General features: G+C 42.7%; 1 protein-coding gene across 9 annotated transcripts in view; it reads left to right on the plus strand.

The window, feature by feature from the left end:
- The window catches only part of TCAF2 (TRPM8 channel associated factor 2), a 44,688-nt gene that overhangs the window by 13,227 nt on the left and 10,211 nt on the right, over positions 1-21,250 (plus strand). For 6 of the 9 annotated variants that reach the window (XM_064644748.1, XM_064644750.1, XM_064644751.1 and 3 more), the window contains 6 exons: positions 92-1,062; positions 3,055-3,149; positions 4,120-4,333; positions 5,564-5,803; positions 7,591-7,928; positions 9,321-11,010. In XM_064644748.1, the coding sequence (XP_064500818.1) occupies positions 92-1,062; positions 3,055-3,149; positions 4,120-4,333; positions 5,564-5,803; positions 7,591-7,928; positions 9,321-9,566 (2,104 nt within the window). In that variant the 3' untranslated portion in view covers positions 9,567-11,010. Of the gene's footprint in view, positions 1-91; positions 1,081-1,306; positions 1,460-3,054; positions 3,150-4,119; positions 4,334-5,563; positions 5,804-7,590; positions 7,929-9,320; positions 11,011-21,250 lie in introns of those variants that run through there. The other 3 variants (XR_010428146.1, XM_064644753.1, XM_064644755.1) reach the window with 2 other exon arrangements.

The following is a 21,250-nucleotide window of genomic DNA, read 5'->3' on the forward strand; positions in this document are numbered from 1 at the left end:
AGGGAAGAAGAATAGGCAAGGATGGATGAGGTTGGTTTTGAGCCAAGAATTGTGGGATGGGGGCTAACCTGGACCTGTCTTGATTCTGCAGGCACCAGGCCAACCTCAGCCTTGATGCTGAGTTTCTCCTGCGTGATGTGCTGGAGCTGGACTTGATGACGGGGGGCATTCCCTCCACCTTGCTGGTGCATGGTGTACTCTCCTTCCCCCTCTGCCTGGACAGCTCGCACCGCTGCCTCTTGGCTGCAGCACACTATGGCCGAGGCCGTGTTGTGGTGGCAACCCACGAGAGCCACCTGTTCTCCCCAAAGCTGGCCAGATTCCTGCTCAATGCTGTCTGCTGGCTGGATGCCGGGAGAAAGGGGCTGGTGGGTGTGGATCCCAGCCTGAAGAAAACGTGTAGTCTCCTCTCTGTGGAAGGGGTGAAGTCGCAGGTGTCACAGCTGACAGGTGACCTCAGCGTGTACTGCTGCTCTTCTTACAGCGACAGAGAGGCGGAAAGGATTCACGCTTTCGTGGCAGAGGGAGGTGGCCTATTGGTGGGAGGCCAGGCCTGGTACTGGGCTTCTCAGAACTGTGGCAAAGCTGCTGTGGCAGAATATCCTGGCAACAAAATCCTGAACCGCTTTGGGCTGAGTATCCTGGAGCAGAGTGGCCAGGCGGCCAAGCACCGGCCCGTGGGGCCTGGGGAGCACTACCACTTCCGCAAGGCACTCCTGCTCTTCAGCACGCAGGTGAACAAATGTGAGGAGCTCACGGAGCCCCTGAAGGACTGGCTGCACTGCCTAGCACGGGACTGTGCTGCCTTCCTGCGCATCCCAGCCCACGACTGCCCAGCATATGCCTCGCTGCACCGCATCCTGACCAAAGTGCTTCAGAGAAGTGGGATCCCACAGGTCAGCAGGCACTACCCTGTCAAGAGAAACTCCAAAGAGGCAGTCCTGCTCTGCATGGCAACCGAGCTGTCCCTCACCATGACAGACAGTGCAGCCCTGGTGCAGAAATGTGCTGCTGGGGTCTGTGCCCTCCCTGTCACTGTGGAAATTGATGGCACAAACCCAGGTGAGGAGTGTATCTCCTGTCCTCTTGAAACGTCCTGTTGCTGGGGTCGGTGTGGTGCCCGGCCTCAGCATGCATCCGTCTGTGTATGTCTGAACATGTGCAATTTCACTGTGGGCTTGAGAGGAGGCCAACTTCTGTGTAGTGGCAGATGGGATCCTTTTGTGGCCAGCTCTGATTTCAGCACTCTAAAACACCCTATGAAAGTCCTTCTTCCTCATTGTTGGTGCACAGGCACCTGGGGAAGACAAACCCCCTAACAACTCGTACCCCAGGGTACTTGCACAGTACAATGGCTTTGGCAATAAAGCTTCTTTAGGAAACCCTGTGCTCTACACTACAGGTTGCTGTTGTCATAGTTGTGCTGATACAGCCATCTATGGAGGCATCCTACAAAGAGGTAGGAGTTAGAAACATAAGGGATTTTTGTTATCTAGATAATTTCAACTTGAGTTAGAGCACAGTCTCACATCTTGCTGTATCAGCACAGTTAGTGGAGTGAAGATCTGTTTTTGGGGGTGAAAACGGGAGGCTGGAAGTATGTTGGGAACTTCTTGGGCTGACACCACCACTGGAGCCAAGGTATTTGTAATTACACCATTAATGATTTGTCTATGCTTAGGCCTTGTATCTGTACAAGTTTGCTGAGATTCCTGCTCATAACTGATATGTTTAAACTCTAGGTTAAATTCCACCAGTAAGGTTTTATCCCCTGGACACATTAATCTTGAGATTTTATGGGGGGTTTTTTGGTATTAGGATATGATTTAGAGGAGTTGTTTCCAAACTGTTCTAATGAGATGAAGGAGACTGTTTCTGGAGTGGCAATGCCTGACTGCAGAGGTTATGCAAAGAGAAAAGTTGTGGAATAACTGCTCACTGGTTTTAGCATTGAGTCTGGACAAAAGGGGAAAATTCTTAGGGTTGGTTGAACTGAATGGATTGGCTCAAACACAGTATTTTGTTTGAAGAGAAATATTCAGAATTTGTGTAATTTCACATAAATAAAAAAGAAAGAAATGCTAGCAAACCCTGAACACCATTCAAAACTGCCTTTGATGCAAATTCAGCAAAACTGAAATGAACTGGTAAAACACTGTGATATAGTCTAATCGGCATTTTTCTGTGGATTAGATTTTGCTTGACAAAACTGGTCTTGCTTTCTTGGATGACAGGAAGGGTAGTAAGCTGGGTGCTTTACGACAGTTCAGCTCTTTTTAGGACTTTTGGTGTCTGTATTGAAACATGACTAAGTAAACTTTATGTCAGACCTTAGGAGTAGAATGTACCCAATATGTATGGTAGAGATGGGTCAGTTTTGCACTATGTACTGCAAGTATTTAAAGAGATCTAGGATGAGGAGACTTGCTTTTCCAAGAGAAGACTGTCTAGAAACATGCTGAATTGTAGTGACACGATGGGATACCTAGCATGGAATAATCTCTTTAGACCTTCTCATAACTTCAGTCATCTAGAAATGGGAATTCCTGTGGGCTGCAGCTTGTGCTGGAAAAATACAGTCAATAAGGAAAAACGCAATGCTCCTGTCAGTCTGTTATTTGGGAAATATTTTATGACCATTACAACTTCAACTGTGTTTAATACCAGCATAGTTGGCACCCCTTATGAGGGCTTTAGGGTAGGAGAATCTGAGTGGAGGAGGTGTTGGAATTTTGGTTTCTTTTTTTATTATTAAGTATTTTTTTTAAAAGGTACTAGTAGATGCATTTAAGCTTGGAATTTCCAGAAGTTCAAATTTGTGTGGGCTTGCTTATTAATGGTTTGATGTTCTTGTTTATGCTGCTACCCTACAGCTTTGAAACTGTATTTCTGACAGGTTGGGTAAAATGCGAGACGGTTCTCTGAGTGTAGAGCAAGGGATAAGAAAAGGATGGAAGATTATTCTCCTGCTGAAACTTCAAATCTCCAGAATCTGTAATGGTCAGGACAAAGAAGTGCTTGACTGTTCAGGACTGTGTCATCTCTTACCTTTAGGTGAGACAGCCTGGAGGAGTACAGGACTCTACCTCCCTGAAGGGCACACAGCAGTTATAACATGCCCATGCCTAGTGGTCGGTGCTGGTCTGAAGGTAAGGTCTCTCTATTTTGGCTTTAGTTTACACTTCTGTATTTGACAGGTGAGCATTCAACAATTTTCTCCTTAATGTTTTTTGCTACCTTTTCAGTCCTTTCCTACTGCTGCCACCCTGTGGCACTTCAAATGCTTTGTTATCATTTTTTCACCTCATGTTCTTAGTCTTTTCTTTTGCATTCTTCCTGGTTTTGTGTGCTGGAGGGATAATTGAGTGTGGCCGCTGCCTGAGGGCAACTATGTTTGTTCTGTTATTGTGCAAAGCGGACTGGGCCCTTCTATGCACCAAACTTGATTCCATCTCTTCAGATTTCTCATAAATTACTTTGAACAGTGCTGTCATTAATGCTCATGTAGATGTATCCAGAGCAGAGATACACTGTTACTTGGGATCCCGTTCTCCACAAAATATGACACAGGTAAACACTTACCTGCTTGAACATTTTTTGCAGTGACCTTCCTGCAGCTGAAATGCAAAATTAATTCAGGTGATCCGTCTGATCCTGCAGCCACATGCTGCTTGTTTTCCTGCAAGAGGTCTAAGGAGAAGGCACAATAAGAGATGTAAGCCATGTGCACATCTCTCCATCTCCTATGTTACAGGACGTGACTTTGATGCTGGTAAAGGGTAGAGGAATGACCAATGCAAGTATAGTGTAGTGAAAGAAGTCACTGAGGTACCCTGACCAGCTGGTGAAGGATGTAGCTGAGCCAGTAATAATGGGAGAATAGCTGTAAGACTGTCTGAGACAGGGATAGCATTGAACTTCATCAGCTTTTTTCATTGTATTTACTGATCCTGGCCACCACAGACTGAGAAGTTGAACTAGGCTGGAGCCGGAAGGCTGCTTCTGTGAGTGTGCTCTGCAGGGAGAGTGCTGTAGCAGAGAGTTCAGGATGTTGAGGTCAGGCTGCCAGGTTGCACTCGGACACCGTTGATCAGCTGTTCCTATGCTTCTGTTTGGCAGGTGCAGATTGGGTGTCACACAGATGACCTCTCTAATGCCAAAGAGCTGAAACGGGCACCAGTGGTAATACGCACCTGTGATGTTGCCTGCCAGAAGCAGTCCATTTCTTGCCTCTGGGGTGGCCTGATTTACATCATAGTACCAGCAAAGAGTGTCCTGGGGAAGGTGCCCATCACAGTGGAAGGGGCAGTCAGAGCTCCTTTCTTCAAGCTTGGTATGTTTGTTTAACTTAGAGCTTTTTTCCTTAGGGCTGCTCACAGATGATGCTGTCCCTGTGACTGAAAGTAAAGATGGTCCTGTGCTTAGGAAGGTCTTAAAAAATGCTTGGGTTTAGGAATAGCCAGCTTTAGTTTCCTTACTGTTGTGTCCTCTGGGATTCCCATTTTTCTACACATTTTTATAGACGGTAGAAAGGTGGCCCCCAGGACTGTCAACCTCACTTCTGTGCCTGGAAAGATCATGGAATGGATCCTCTGAGATGCTATGCTAAGGCACATGGAGAACAGGGAGGCGATTTGGGACAGCCAGCATGGCTTCAGCAAGAGTAAGTCCTGCCTGACCAACCTAGCAGCCTTCTATGATGGAGTCATCGGTGGACAAGGGAAGGGCTATGGATATTGTCTATCTTAACTTCTGTAAGGCCTTTGACATGGTTCCCCCAAAAAATCCTTCTCTCAAAATTGAAAAGACATGGACCTGTTGGAGTGGGTCTAGAGGAGGGCTGTGAAAATTACTGGGCGGCTGGAGCACCTCTCCTGTGAGGAAAGGCTGAAAGAGTTTGGATGTTTAGACTGGAGAAGAGAAGTCTCCTGGGAGACCTTATCGTGGCCTTTGAAGGGGACCTTTAAGAAGTATGGGGACATACTTCTTAGCAAGGTCTGTCATGATAGGACAAGGGGTAATGGTTTTAAACCAAAAGAGGGAGACTGACCTCTGCCACGACAAAGCATGCCTTGTTCTCTGCCTGCTTTACTGTGCCCCCATCTGGCCATCTCTAGTCTCTACAATAAATCTTTGGTGAATTTCTCGTGTTTCCAGCAGTTTCTCTTGTCTTCCTGGATGCAATTTCTTCTTGCTCTTCTGTCAAACTAAACAGGACCAGGGTTGTTGTGTGAAACAGCAAATCTCTGCTAGAGAAGAAGAAATCAGACACTGGAGAAACTTGATGCTTCTTGTTCTCTGATGGAAAACAGGGATGTGTTCTTGCTATGTTACTCTGTTATATGCCAGTCCTTTTCTGTCTGTTTCCTACCCATTAAAGAGCCCGGGGAGACTTCCTAAGCACAGAATAAGGATTGACTATTTAACAGCCACTACCCCCAGTCATGGAACTGTTTTCCATGCAAATTTTGTGACCACAGTCTACTTCTCCAAACCTGACCCCTGTAAGTGTGCTCAAAAGTCAGAGCTGCTCTAAAATCTATTTCCTTTGTTGTTGATGTAGGGGAGACCTGTGAAAGCCAGTGGAAGGCCTGTATCCGACACTACCCTGCTCCCTGGGCAGAACTGGCTGTTGAGAATCTTATCCTGACGGTGCCCTCCGACAGCATCCGCCACATGGAGAACCCACGGCCGCTGCTGACCCTGTGGAATGAGATCATGGTGGCAATAAGCAAATTGGCAGCCATACCAACAAAATTCCCAAGGCCAGAGAGGATTGTAACAGATGTCCAGATCTCATGTGGTAGGTACATTGCCATATGGCCTTCTCAAGGGCTAAGAGACAAGTGGCCTCCAACAGCAGTGTCTGTTCCTTCAAGGTTATTTTGCTAAAACCAGACAGGGAACATATGTGAGGTGTTAAATGACTGTGACCCTTGCATAATTGCGAGATACTCCATCAGGTTGGAAATGTGGTAAAGCAGGGCTTGAAAAACATATTGACCTTTTCAGATGACTCCCTGCTCTCAAAACTACTGTTGTCTCCTCAGCTGTTCTTCTGTCTGGGTATGTTAAGATGCAGAGCTGCTGACTGCAGTGGCTTTAGCTCACATGTAGTTACTCATTCTCCCTCCTGAATGCCAGTACAGCTGGGAGACAGTGACCCGATTTCTATTTTTTCTCTGCCTCAGCCACAGGATTGGTTTTATGTGTTCAGTGACAATTTTTAAACCTCCAAGTGCCTACTTGCTGGAGATGGGCTCCACAAAGGTTACTATGGGCAAACCTGAGCCCAAAAATATGTGCCTGAGAGGATGGCAATGGAGAAGTAGAACCTGTATTGCTGTCAAAGCCCATGAGTGTGTGTTTTTGCAGCTGATGCTTCCCACTCCAGCTTTTCCAGTTGAGAACTGAGTGCCTTTGATCTAGAGTCAAATTATATGGTAAATGAACTTTGCGATAAAAATTTTGTTCAGTGGTTTTTCAAAATATACTGGTTAAATTCATCATCCCACAAAGAGACAAGGGCTTGGCATGAACCCTGATGTCCTAACTCTTTACTAAGCCCCATGGAAAGAATTTGTGACACATCTTGGGAGCACTAAGTTCTGCTATCCTGAGCAAATGTCCGTTATAAAGATCATAGTCTACAAACATAAAATTCCCTTCTGGTTTGGGTGGACTAAATGGTTTCACTCACATTACTGGACCTGAACAGTGATTGCTAAATGCATACATCCCTCTTGTTAAAAGAAGAGGAGGCACAAGATCTGAGTTCCTGTGGGAAGGGGATTTCCATTCATGTTCTCCAACTTGGGCAGTCTTTGTGTTCAAAGTCAGCTGTGTAGGCTCCCTATGCAGTGAGTGTAAAGGGCTGCTTATTCCCTGTTACAATAAGCATTTGAATTTGGAGGCATGACTCTTGTATCAAGTTTTGGGCTTCTTCAAGAAGGACCAATTAGGGAAGAAGACACAAAGGAGTCATAATAAGTAAACTCCCTTGTAATGCAAGATTCTTGTCCAGCATCATGGTGGGAAGTTTTTTACAGAATAGCTATCCTACAAGGCTAAGAACAGGCTTAAGTATGACAAGCTTTGCAGGAAAACTCTGTTTTCCATGTGTCTCATCCACACCACTGACTCCTGGAGTGCAGACCTGCAGTATCCACACTCTGCACAGGAAGACTCATGGTCTGCCATGGTGCTGAGTCACATGGTTGTGTCAGTGTCAACTGTGCTCAATTTGTGAGTATTCTGGGCAATGGTCAGGCCTTTCCCCTCATCCTAAAATCTCAATCTCAGTTCAGCCATGAGTGCATGCTTATGTATAAAAAGGGAAAGAAGGTGAAACTGTGCTTAACTGATATTTCAGTCCTACCTTTACACTGCTTATTTGACTATTTGCTAGGGCAAAACATGATGCACTTCCTTACTTCACAAGGGGGAAAATTGGTCATTCATAGTAGTACAGTGTGGTTTGTGAGATAAAGGCAACACACTCAGAAATGGAAAAAAAAGATTAGTCACTTATGTCTGAGAGGCACTGAGGTGAGCACTAGTGACGTGTGTTGGTACCTGTCCTTCCTGCAGGCTGGATGCACTCTGGTTATCCCATCATGGGCCACCTGGATTCGGTGAAGGAGATATTAGATATGAAGCATATGCAAACTACTGGTCTTTGGGGTCCTATCCATGAGCTGGGACACAATCAACAGCAGCAAGCATGGGAATTTCCCCCTCATACCACAGAGGCCACGTGCAACCTCTGGTCTGTCTATGTTCATGAGAAGGTGCTGGGGATTCCCAGGCATCAGGCCCATGAGGCCCTAAAATCACAGTGTCGGAAGGAAAGGATAGAAGAGTATCTGAGGAAAGGTGCTCAATTAAAGGACTGGAAGATGTGGACTGCTCTGGAGACATACCTGCAGGTAACTGGGAAAAATGTGTGCATTCCTAGTGCAGTCAGTGAAGCCTGTGTCAGAGGGATGTCTGCAGCTTGGTGACTGAAGCTGTCAAGCCTCGTAAACGTTTACTTGCTGTCTGGGTTCGTCTTGGACTCAGAAAGCACATGTGAGGTATATAGACAGAGTGTTTAATGCTGATGTCTCCTGAAAACCTTCCTTTGCCAGACTTGGGCTTAGCCACTCATGGAGGTAGCTTACTGCAATATACTAATCTTTCTCCCCAGGAGAGAAACAGGAACTGCTGCTTGTTTTATCAATCAATGCACTGAGTGAAGCCAGTGTAGTCCATCAAGTGGGAAGGGAATGGGTTCAGCTCTAGAGAGAGATAAAACATGAGATTTTAAAACATGAACCCTGTCCTAGATTAAAGTGCATTCCCTTGGGAAGCATGCAAGAGAGATTTTCCTCTTTCCCTTAATCCTCTTAGCAACCAGTAGTCTAATGGACAGAGCACTCAATCTGATTTTAACTGGGGACTGTAAAGCAAATGTCCATTATGATGTCTTAACCTACTGAGTGATGTAAAGTGAGTTTCCCTCAGCCCCCTTGTCTGGAAGCTCTCACATCTTACATGAGCAACAAAATATTTAAGTATCAATCCTGATTTTTTCACATCCCAGAGAAGCACCTGAATCATCAAGCTGAAGAGTAAACCTTTGGGTTTTTTCATGCAACGAATATAAAAATAGTTGTACAGAGTGAAAAAGTTTTAAAAAGGGAAACTTTCCCACAATACCTTACCAGTTTGGCCGCTGTCCCCCTGCCTCACTCTCACTTATAGGCTGGCGTTATATATATATATATATATATTTATATATATATATACATATGTAGTAACCATCTCCTGTCTAACACGGGAGGTTACTAACACAGCTGCTGGAATAAATGTGACGTGAAAGAACAACTACAATTCTGCAACAGCAGCTTTTCTGTATGAATTCCTTTTGTTCTTATTCCTAGCCAAAACGTGTCCTGCTCACCATCTTTCCTTCCTGTTTTCTCAAGACTCCTTGTTCTCCTGTGCCCCTTCTTTCTAGATATTCTATCAGTATCCTCTGGTGCTTTTTCACTGCACAAGAAGCTTTCCTCTCTCCAAAGCAGCAGCTTGTATAGTAGGTTGCTGACATTTCTGCATCTTTCATCTCTGTTTGTTTTGGGAGGCCAGTGTAATAGGAAGGTATTTTTCTGTATTCTAGTTATGCTCTGAAGCCTGAAAGTTGGATGCTTTCATCTAAGTTTACATTCATTCTAAAAGACACTGCAGAAAACTATGAAATCTTCTATTGTTTGTAACACAGGAATAATGCCAGTGAAATGATAATTTAATTGGTTTTACAGTGTATTCTTCTCCATCAGTTGCAGGAAGGCTTTGGTTGGGACCCCTTCACCCACCTCTTCTCTGACTACCAGAAAATGTCCACCATCCCAAAAGACAACCCTTCTAAGATGAACTTGTGGGCACGGAAGTTTTCTCAGCAGGTGAATAAAAATTTGGCTCCATTCTTTACAGCCTGGGGATGGCCCATCAAGAAAGAGCTGTCTCTGGAACTGTCCTCTCTACCCAGCTGGGAACAGGACCCAATGAGATCCTATAAACCATAAAGGAAAACTATCTAAATCTTGATTCTCATACTAGCTATGGCCTATCTTTTTCTCCTTGTGTGCTGCATGACAGCTCACTATGTGCTTAGATTTACAATGGATTCTTCAGCTTCTTGCTGACAATGGAGAGCAACCCCAACAGAAATTCAACAGGAACTTGTCTGCAGATCAGCAATCTAAGCTATCTTCTGAAAGATTAAATAACCAATGAGCTTTGTTCTGTGTTCTTCACCTCAGGACGAATGTAATTCTGAGTTTATTTAGTTCCTACAGAGCCTTTCTCCGATGAAATGGAAGTTTTCAGGGTGAAGCAGTCACTGGAACAGTCTCAAGGACAGTATTAAGGGAATATAGATCTTTAAAGCAAATAGTAGCCTCCACAATGTTGTACTCTTCAGTCATAACCTCAGTGACATGAGATTTTCACTATTGTTTTTCTTACCCTAAAATCCCTAATTTTTAATTCCTCTAATTATGCAGAACTTCCACACCTACTATTATGATAGTGACCTTGTAATGTTTATATACAGGTTATATAATACATAACTGATACTGAAATGCTGTAGATTTCTTCCTACATTCTATGACTCTGTGACCCAACATGCAGCTTCGTGTGTATAAGTCAATTATAAGTTGTAGCTGTCACTCTTAACCATGGCCTGACAATAAGACACATGCCAATGTAGATGAGAGAGTGGAAGCAAAGAGGTGACTTGATTGTAGTCAGTAATGGTTTAACTCATGGGCTCATCAAAAGTTAAAACACAGGCACTGATCTGACAGCATGAGGGAGCAGAGAGAAGGAAGACAACTGTTCATCAAGACAGTAAAAAAAGACCAGAATAGAAATTACTCAAATACTTGTTACAACAGCTTTTCATTTCTGTGTTGGCTCAGATGTAGTTCTGATTTCCCAATGATTTATCGGCCTAATATTTTACTTTGTCTTTCAAACTTTTTTCCATTCTTATTGACAACTAGTATGAGTTTATCTTCCAACAGAATAAATGCAGAGGCCATACATAGTTTAAACAGTATCTCAGTACTGGTTCAAAGGTTCGGAAGACTTACATGGTATAAAGATTTAGACCTGACCCTACCTACAGAAGCATATTTCATCCCTAATGAGTTTATGAATAAAAGTTTAGCTTGTGTCCACTTAAAAAATATACAAAATGTCTCAAAGTGCTATCAGATCTGTTATCAGATCAGTATATAAACTGGGGGGAGTTGGCCGGGTGCCACTGATCACAGCTCAGGGACAGGCTGGGCATCGGTCAGTGGGTGGTGAGCGACTGGCCTCTGCATCACTCAGGTTTCCTGGGGTTTATTCCTCTCTGTGTCTCTTTCTCTACCTTTCATTGCAACTATTGTTTTTATTATTATCATTAGCATTATTGTTATATTTTACTTTCCTTCAGTTATTAAACTGTTCTTAGTCCATGACTTTTACCTTTCTTTTATTCTACTCCATCACACCCCATCCTCTGCTCAGAGGCAAGGCAGTGAGCAAGCGGCTACGTGGTACTTAGTTTCCAGCTGGTGTTAAACCATGACACACATGAAACACTGAACAATTTCTGTGACATTGTATTTCAAACAGCAGTTACAGAACAATTCAGCATGCATGGGAAAATCCTAGGACACACCTGAGACCGACCTGAGCAGGAGCTGAAGTGGAAAAAAAGTAAAATAGATTAGGAGGCCACATTGACCTTAGCAAAAATAAAACCAGAAACAGAGGATTTTTGTGCTGTGATAAACTAAGAATGGGTGGGTTCGGTGGTGAGGTTTTCAGATTACATGTAGACTTACTGGCTTCATTTTTATAGTCAGTTTGCTTTTAATGGAAAATTGTCTGCTGTTTCTATTTACTCCTTTCTGCTAGTAGGGAGCCCAACAAAGATTTGATGCAGGCTTTCCTATTATTATCAGGCTAAGGGGGATTTCACTAATAGCTGAAGCATCGGATTTACCAAGGCACTTGGGGAAACACACTGAGGCACAATACCTCTTCAAGGACAAATGTGAAATAAAATAGCAATAACTGTCAATTTCATTAACTACTTTTGTATAACCCTTCTTGCTAGCAGCAAATTATTTTCAAACATGGCTTTTTCTTCTGTTGACAGTAAAGAACTCAGTGGTACTAAAGGAGCTGCTGATTTAATAACAGATTCTGCTCATTGTGTTTCTCAAAATTTAGTTAGATTACTAGAGAAATTTGTGCTAATTGTATTGGTTATTTTAGCCTTTGATTCTCCAGCAGCAATTTTAGGAAGTAATCCACAAACCAAGCATAGATTAAGTGGGATTCATCTGTTCTGGTTTGGCCTCCAAATATTAGCCATTTGAGCTGCTCACTCAAGGCTCCCTTTAGGGCAACTCACTCCCTAAGGGAGCGCAGAGGATTTGCCTACTTCTAAGGTATGATGAACCATCACCTCAGCATGAAAGAAAGTGAAGTCTGCACTATGGCAGTGACATACATGATTTTTTGACCACTTTGCTCAGGAGTTAGTTCAGTGCTATACCCACCTGACTTGGGCACTTAAAGACTCTTCCCAGTCAGCCTTGCATGGTAAAATGGTGCTAGTAATAGGAAAGACCAGTGTTCATGAGGATGGGGAATAGTGTTTGGAGAGGATGAATGATTGAACTAACACTTGAAAACATTCAATGTGAGTTGGTTACTGCCAGAGCAGAGCATAAGTTGGATTTCCATTGCAGAGCAGTAGAGTACTAGGGGCGCAGGGAGTTCTGTGAGAATAGAAGGAGTGGGATAAAAAAATTGCTGAGGGTTTTTATACTTGATAGCCTAAGGCTACACAAGAAAGAAAAGAAGCTATTGCAGGTGCAGAGATTCTGGACAGTCAGATGAAGCTGGAGAACACAAGCTATGTGAGCAAACTGAAGTTTCAATGGGCCACTGTATTCCCCACATAAAACTCTTCTGGAATACAGGAATGGCTTTTTTCTTTGAGGAAGTACAGTTCCTTTTGCACAATAGTTCATGCAACAAATACTTCTGCTGGGTATTGATTAGGGATACGGCCTTACCAAATTGGCTAGTAATAAGACCAGGACAAACTGAATATGGTCCAGCTCATGGTAAGGGTTCAAAAATGTACCTGAAACCTACAGAGCTGGGTTGCATAGCTACTGCCATTTCTTACATTGGAAAATACAAAGCCAGGCACAGAATCAGCCAGAAGCTGCTACTGCTTCTGCAGCATGAAAAGAAAGTATGTGTGGGATGTACTAAACTGGGATCCAGCTCCTAACTCCAAGGATTAGACCAGTCCAAAAGCAATCTCATGACCAGTTTGGAATTAATTAGTGTGTTTGAATGTCCCATGGTTTGAAATAAACATACATATGTGACTGTGAAACAGAGGAAAATATCCCATAAAAACTAAAGCGTAACCAAGGGATTAATCTTAAACTACCTCGTAAAGAAGAATTTTCCACACATGCAACAAATTGCTTTTTGAAACAGAGCTTCCTGAAATTCCCACAGCACCTAAAACAACTAAGAGAGTTGTGAGCTGCACAACAGCTTAAACTGCTCAGGGAAGAAACAGGGTGGAAATACAGAAGAATCTCATTTGTACTGTAGAAGAGAGGAAGAAACTTAGAGATTTCTGGCAATGGAGATGTATATTTTCAGCTGTGCTTAAAGGTGTCCCAGAATGCTCACATAGGAGAGAGGGTCAAGGTTGTGTCAAATAGCAGCAGCTTCAGAGGGGAGGAATGTGGCTGTCACTGTGCTGTGGAAGGGTATATGGGTAAGTCAGGTACCTACCAAACCTCTGCCCTTGAATCCTTTTAAGCTACTTTCATCTGATTCATGTCTGTGCCGAGGTGAAGAGTAATGTTCCATATGGAAGTATTCTGTTGCCTTTCCCTGCTGAGACAAGAATGTCTTGTTGACTGTGGTAGCTACAGAACAACAGAGTTTGGAATGGAGCTACCCAAGCCTGTCCAAGTTGCAGCACCTTTTGGTGACTGTCACTCTGATGACCTCAGCTATTCTGCAGAGCTGAAGTAGCCTCCCTCATTGGTAAAGAAGTTCAAAGTTGAAAAAAAAACAACCATGATAGTCTCTAGTCTGTGGTGTGGCCTCATATATAATATATATCATAATGACAAAGGGGAGCACATTAGGACAAATATCAGTCAAAATTAAAGAAGCTGTTCACGCTTGCAGGCTCCATTCTTCAGGCTAGGTAAGTGGTCCCAAAACCTAACTATAGCAGGGCAGTAATGAAGTATTTCTGTATTTATTACTTGCCTGTATTTTCCTGTTTTGGTTTTCATTTTGTTTTGTTGTTTTGTTTTTTTTTTTATGGTCATGTAAATAGAAAATGTCAAAATATGTAAAGTCCCGGGAACGTCTTTGCATAAAGCTTCACGTTTCTCAGTGAAGAAATTATATTGATAAGACTTTCATTTAGGAATTAATCTCTTTCCAGGTTCCCAGTATAAGCATGTCTGAGACCCCTTTAAAGTGGCTTGATATTAAAAACTGAGTTTCATCAATTCCTTGCATCAACAACAGAATGGGGTCACCAAAGAGGACTGGACTCTGTGCCAAAATCCCAGGATCCCCCCATGATTCAGTAAAACACAGTTACATCTAGATTATTTATTGCTTCTGAGGTTATGCAAAAGGTTTTAGCTATGGTGATTCTCCTCTTTCTTCACCCTTAAAACTTCTTTTTAAAATGATTACCTTTTTTCAGCTGAATGCTGAATTAGGGGAAACGGACATCTCTGCCTGGTAGTCAACCATCTGTCAGCACCTGGCCCCCTGGGCTGAGCTGGCCACAAGAACATCATCCTGACAGAACCAGCTGCTGACGTACACCACATGGACAACCCAGAGAGTCTGCTTTCCATCTGGAACAAGAAGATGAATGCAATAGCCAGGCCAGCAGCTATTCCAGCAACTTTTCCAAGGCCAGAAAACATGGTGGCGGATGTCCAGATATCTCATGACAAGTATAATAACTAGGACATTTTGTCATTATCTGTGATGAATATTCATAAGGGAAATACACAAGGCAGTAACATTCTCATAAGACCATGCAGATCCTCAAAACAGCAGATTAATTCCACCATATTCAAGAAGGTTGCTTGAGAGAGAAAGAATCTTTTGTGAATTTCAAGCACTTGTACACAAAAATAACATATTCTGCTGCTAATTTGGCACCATCTGAGGATAAAACACAATGAAGGGAAACAGGCTGGCCACCAAATGACATGTGTACTGTGTCTTATTACTGGGAATCAATTTATGCTAATTGCAACAGAAAGAAGGGAAACACAGCTAGTTGTTTTAGGCAGGACAAATGAGATTTTGAAACTTAAATTAAGGCATGTAACAGACACACAGGCATTCTGTTATGTAATAAGACCCTGATGTTAGCAGGCATAGCCATTACATCAGTGGGGAAATGGGGGCAATGGTAGGGGAACAGTTTATTGTAAGCAGCATTTTGCTATCTGTCATTTGAGAAATTTTTTGTTTAAAGACAATTCTCTAGGCCAGTGGAACTGAAGTTTGTTATGGATGGTAAGGAGGCTCCTAAAGGCCAAGCCTCAGCATTATTTTCAGTCAATCTTCATTCAGGTATTGCACTTTTCTCATTAGGATTGGCAGGTACTTTCAGCTCTACTTGACTGCAGCACTAGAGGTGTTTTCTACCACTTGAATTGATAAATTCATCAGCTGCCCAGGCCACCACTCTGTCAATAATCCACAGCTCTAACAGCTTAACTCATGTGGTGTAGCTGCTGTTGGTCAAGTAGGACTGACTCAAGAGAGGCTGGCTCGAATGTAAACATTGGCACATGTTGCCCCGAGTGGTAGTAGATGCCTTGAAACATTCAAGATCAGGTCAGGCTCTGAGAAACCTGATCTGTTTGAAGATGTCCCTGCTGATTGCAAGGAGGTTGGACTAGATGACCTTTAAAGTCCCTTTCCACCCAAGCAGTTTCATGATTCCATGACAAATAGGTGCTGTGTCTCTACGCAGCACTCACTCCTCCCAGCGTATCTTTATGTAAGAAGGGTTTTTTCGGACTAATCGATCATTACATCTGGCCACATGTGGCTCTGAATCTAACAACATAGTTGCAATCTGTCAGTGATTCTGCAACGACTGTGTTCAGATTACATATCAGATCCTTCTGGATTGATTTACACGGCTCCTTCTCTCAAGGTAACCAGCCCTCTGCACAGATACTCACTGTGTGCCAGACAGCACTGTCCACCAGAGGCCACACTGGTAGAACCCAACACATAAAACTCTTCCAGCTTCCATCACACCTGCTGAAATCAGTTGAGTGTAGCACGATTTCAGAGATGTGAATGGCTCTGTATTCTCCCTGGGCTACTCTGGAGCAATAAGGAACCAGTGAAGAATCTGTTGAGCCTATTGAATCAGCATTGAAGGAAAAAGAACCAAAGATAGTAAAATCCTATGAAAAGCTACTGAAACATGACTTTTAAAGCTGGTTACAGTAGTCAGCAATACTGAGGAACTCATGGAAGATATTAAGGAGTATGTTGTTTGTTTGTCTCTTCTGAAAAAAAAAAGATTTTTTACGAACAGCATGAAAAACAGCAAAATTGGAATGGAAATGATGACAATTACAGTGAAGGGGTAACGGTGACCATCAGGAGCAAGTTTTACCCAAAGCTGAAGTGAACCATAGAATAATATTTAATACTAAAGAGCTGCCTTACTAAAAACATTGACAAGAATCTACCTACCCCCCCCCAAAAAAAAATAAATCCCAGTTCATGTTTTGCTTTCTGGTTCAGGAGACATTGTCATGGCACAGTGGAGGCTGGCTGCTCCCCGAGGGTCAGGTGGCCAGGAACCAGCTGGAGTAACACAGCCAGCAGGACAGGGACCTTGCCAGCTGGGGGGCGTCCCACAACACCTGAGTAAAGCAAGCAGGGCAGACCTGGCACAACATCCATGGTCAGCCAAGAGTCCAGATTGCTAGATAAGTCTTCAGAGACGAGACAGGTCCGAGATCAAGCAAGGAAATCAATCCTCAGGTCAGGGTCAGGTCCAGTGATGAGGACCAAGTTCAGACATAGTCCAGTGATTACCAGGAAGGCTCATCGTGATGATGCACATCTGAAATCAGGTGAAGAAGTCAGACCATGGATCAGGGTCTGGATCAACAGATTCTGTGGCAAGACACAGGCATGGCTGTGACAAAGTTGGAGACAGGCATGTCCTCAAAATAACTCAGGCAGGAACTGATGGCCCAGGGCTGAACTGAAATGTGGCTCCTGGGGTTGTGTACAAGAGGGGTAGGTGGAATGCCAGGTGGGGCTGCTCAAGGCCATTAAAGCCTTTTGTTCCACTCAGGACTCTGACACAAAATTTTGCAACTAAACATTTTAGACCCCTGCCTTCAAGGTGAAAATCTGCTGCTTCTTTTGGAGCACTTCAGGAAAATTAATCTCTTTTTCTACTTTATTTATGCCTGCTGTTTATCATGATTTTTTTATCATCACCATTTTTACCCCATGTATTTTCTCCAGAGCCAGAACATAGATTACAGAGTTTCCAGAGAGAACTGGATAGGGTGTTGGGATCATTTTCATCAGCACAAACCACACAGTTATTTGGCTATATAAGGATGCAAACTGTCCTGGCAATAGCATCTTCCTCGCCAGATCTGAAAATAAGAAATCACCACTGTCAACAGAAAATTCTACAGACAGATTTAAATTTCCACACCTTTCTCCACTCCTATAGCTGTGAGTATCTGCAAGGTCTGTAGTTCTGGCAAAATAATTTGGCCTTTTTTCTCTTGGCAGTGAGTAGTGCTGAGGAGTGAAAGGCATATAATACACACATTAAACTTAGATTGTGTTCAATATGTTTGATACTCCAGCAGAGGGGGTGGAAGCACATAATGAGCAGCGTTCACTTGTGACAAACACCTCAAAGTATGAGTTAATGTAAAGAGAATTAATTGTATTTTTCTGACTGTGTTGCTTCATCCCATGAGTTTACCCAGACAGATTACCTAGACCGTTTGTGGTTTAACTTCCCTAGAGGTTGGATACGTAGTGGGTACCCATTTATTCATCATTTGGAGGCAGTGACAGAGATGGTAGATGTGCTGTGCCTCCAAGCCGATGGCCTTTGGAGAGCAACTTGTGATCTGGGTCACAGTTAGCAGCAATCTGAATGGGATTTTCCTCCTCACAACCAGTGAAGCCACCTGCAATCTCTGGTCTGTTTGTGTGGATGGGACTTCATTGGGCATTCCAAGAAATAAGGCCCACAATGAATTTGCACTAGAACTTAAAAAGAGGGGGATTCAAGATTACTTTGAAAATGGAGCACAACTAAAGGACTAGAAAGTATTTACTGCCCTGGAGGCACACCTGCAGGTAATCTGCAGACAAATTAGGCTTGCAAAAGATTTACAAACTGATTATTTTAATCCAGGGCAGCTTCTTTCCTTTTCCTCACTTTCTGCAACCACTTGATCCCTACCCCAGATTATGTCTCTCTGTTAACTACTGGTCTCCAACAGGGTGTGGGTGCCAGCTCATAGGATTCTACAAACTGACATGAGTCAGTCCTGATCTGTCCATGAGACAGCACACTTCTACAGGAGACTCAGGGCTGCAGGGAAAAGTTTTGAAGTGATCCTCAAAAAATGTACTTCTTTTGAATCATTGGTGATCTCAGCACAGTGCAAAGGTCATTGGTCTGTGGAATGTACCAGTTTAGAATGCAATGGTAAACCACAGCTTTTGGGTATTACCAAATATGACTTCTGATCACAGAAAATTTTTTATTTTTTAATAATAAATTTAAGCCAGTCTTTCAGTTTTGTTGGTGCAATACTTTATTCAGTAACACCCAGGATTAAATGACAGTATGAACATTGAGTGTTCAGAGTCATCAAGCAGTGAACTAGTATTTTGTGATGAGAGATCAAGTCCTGTGTATTAAAAGATATTTTAAATATGCATACTTATAAGCATGCAGAGGTGGGTTGACATTTGTATCAATCTTGTTTTGAACAACTGTAACAACTGTAAAAAAAAGTAGGGATCAAGCCTGTAAGCACATCCATACCCTTCAGAAAGAAGAGCACTTACATAAATACTTTATTTCTTGTTTTGTGTGAATACTAAAAAGATGGGCTTGTTAAATAGTCTGATGGTGTTAAAGGGCTACTCTGGTTCTTCAGTAGACATTTAGAATTTGTGGAGTAGCTACACTTATTAAAAAATAAAGAAAAATACCACGCAAAAAGATCAGTAACTGAATTCAGTAAAAGATTTTGTTAAGAATTCAGGCAGAGTAATTCTAAACTCCCATACATGTATTTGGCACTGTCTCTATTCTTATGATTCATAGCTACGAGAGGCCTTTAGATGGGGAAGCTTCATTGAAATATTTTCTGAATACCAAAATATGCTGAGCTCCCAGGTGACGATGGCTCAAAAATGAATCTACAGGCAGAAACGTTTTCTTCTCTGGTGAGGAGGAATTTGACTCCTTTCTCTAAGGCCTGAGGATGTCCAGTCAAGCAGAACCCTTCCCAGCATCTTGTTGTTTCGTTTCCCAGCTGGTCAGATGATCCAATGAAGCAATATATCTCCTAAGCAGGTTTTGGCTCATGAAAATGTGATTGTCTATCATAAAGCCAGTGCCCTGCAATACTTTTAAATGGTGTCTGAATAGTATGGTATCATAATTAATCTGAGAAGCGACCGTGCATTGAACATATCATACAAGTTTGTTCTTAGCTCCCTCCCAAGTCTGCCTGTTTGTGTTGGGGTCCCACTGCTTCCTCTCCCAACAGGAGTCATTTTAACCACAGGAGGGGAAACATTTGCTGTCTTAATACCTATGAAATAAAGAAACCCCTTCCAATTTTTTTCTTCCTCTGTTTCCTTATCTCCAAAAAGTTCTCTGTTCCAGACATACTCTGTTTTCAAGTATGCAAAGTTTGTTAATCAAGATCATTAGGACACGAGTAGGAACAGGGGAAAGAAAGTAACTTTAAAAAATAGAGAGACATTAGGAGATAATAAAGCTACAAACACATAGAAGAACTCAGGTGAAATTATGCCTACAGCAACAAGAAATAAGAACGATCATTTAAAAAAGAACCTTGATGGACAGTGTAGGAAAGGCCTTGATTGGTGTTTAGTGTTCTGAAAGGGATTGCCTTCGTGCTCTGCTTTCAGAGTTGGTAGCTGTGTAGTGAGAAACAGCTGCTTTAGATCATGTCAGAAGCAAAAGAGTGTTCAGACAGTGAACTTACCTTCTTGATCTTCAGCTAGAGGAAATTTGCAGACTTTTAGTGAATGTAAAATCATGGCAACTCACTTTACCTGAGGACCTGAGACAGCAGGTGCCTCACCTCACAGGATTGAATGTCATGATAGGAAAGCAGCACTGGAGTGTGTTTACAGTGGTCTGTTTTGATCTCCAATCTAAATAATCAAAGCAATGGCCTCTTCTTAAATGCTACACTGAACTTCCCCAATGTTAACATACAGACTACAGCAAAAGCCAATTTTTGTGGTGTATTTCAAGATCCTGAGCCAAGCAACTGCTTGTCTTATGGCTGTTCTTTCTTTTTCTGCAAGGCCAACAGTACCTGGTTTACTACTAATATCTTACACAAGTTTGCTTAGGAAATGGTTTCAGAAACACCAAATTTTAAAAGACAGAACAGGTGTGTTTCCAGTGTCAGAACTCCTTTAAATGCCATTTCTCTCTTTTATTTCCCCCAAACAACATTGTATGGTCCTCATCTGTGGTCTAGCAAGAAAAGGTAAAAGGAAACAAAATTTAAAAGAGAAAAAAAGGAGTAAAGGGGAAACAGTATGAAAGACAGCAGGAGTACAAAGAAGCATAAAGAAGCAGAGAAATAAATGTTGTAAAGGAACATGAAAGAATCTGAGGTGAGATAAAACATGAAAAGAGGAAGAGGAGGGGGATAATTCTCTGCTTTGTCTAAAAAAAAAAAACAACAGACACCCCTGGAGGAAATTTTTATAGAAAAGTCCTTATAAAAAATAATATCTGTCATGAAAACCTCATACATTTCAATTTTGGCTTGGCAAGGATGATCATTTTTTAGAGAAAGTCTGGTGTATCCTATAAGGAAGAATTGGCTGTCAGAACTAGACATATAGGGAGTAGCATGCGCAGTGTACAGATGAAATTAATAAGCCTGACCAGAGGAGACATCAACACTGACTGCTTTACATGTCCACTGCCCAGTCAATGTCAGTATTAACTGCTCTGATCTCCCAGAGGTTTTGGTGTCACGTCTCTCAGCAACAGAGAAGGAAGGTAAGCCAGCACATGTCAGTGCTTTCCAGGGCAATAGGGAATTTTTTAAGAAGGTGAATATATTGTTACTGTGGTAGACCCTGCACCACGACCACCCCTCTTCCATGTGATCCTGTGAGACAGATGTTGGCACCTGCACTGGTCTTCTCTTCTCTTGCTTAATGCCATCTATGGGCACAATGAATGTCTTCTTTATTAGCTGTACCAGAATCATAGAATGAACAGGGTTGGAAAAGACCTCTGAGATCATCAAGTCCAACCCTTGAACCAACACCATCATGGTTACTAGACCATGGCACTAAGTGCCACATCCAGTCT

The sequence above is a fragment of the Pseudopipra pipra genome, chromosome 2 (assembly GCF_036250125.1).
Source record: "Pseudopipra pipra isolate bDixPip1 chromosome 2, bDixPip1.hap1, whole genome shotgun sequence".
Classification (NCBI taxonomy): Eukaryota; Metazoa; Chordata; class Aves; order Passeriformes; family Pipridae; genus Pseudopipra; species Pseudopipra pipra.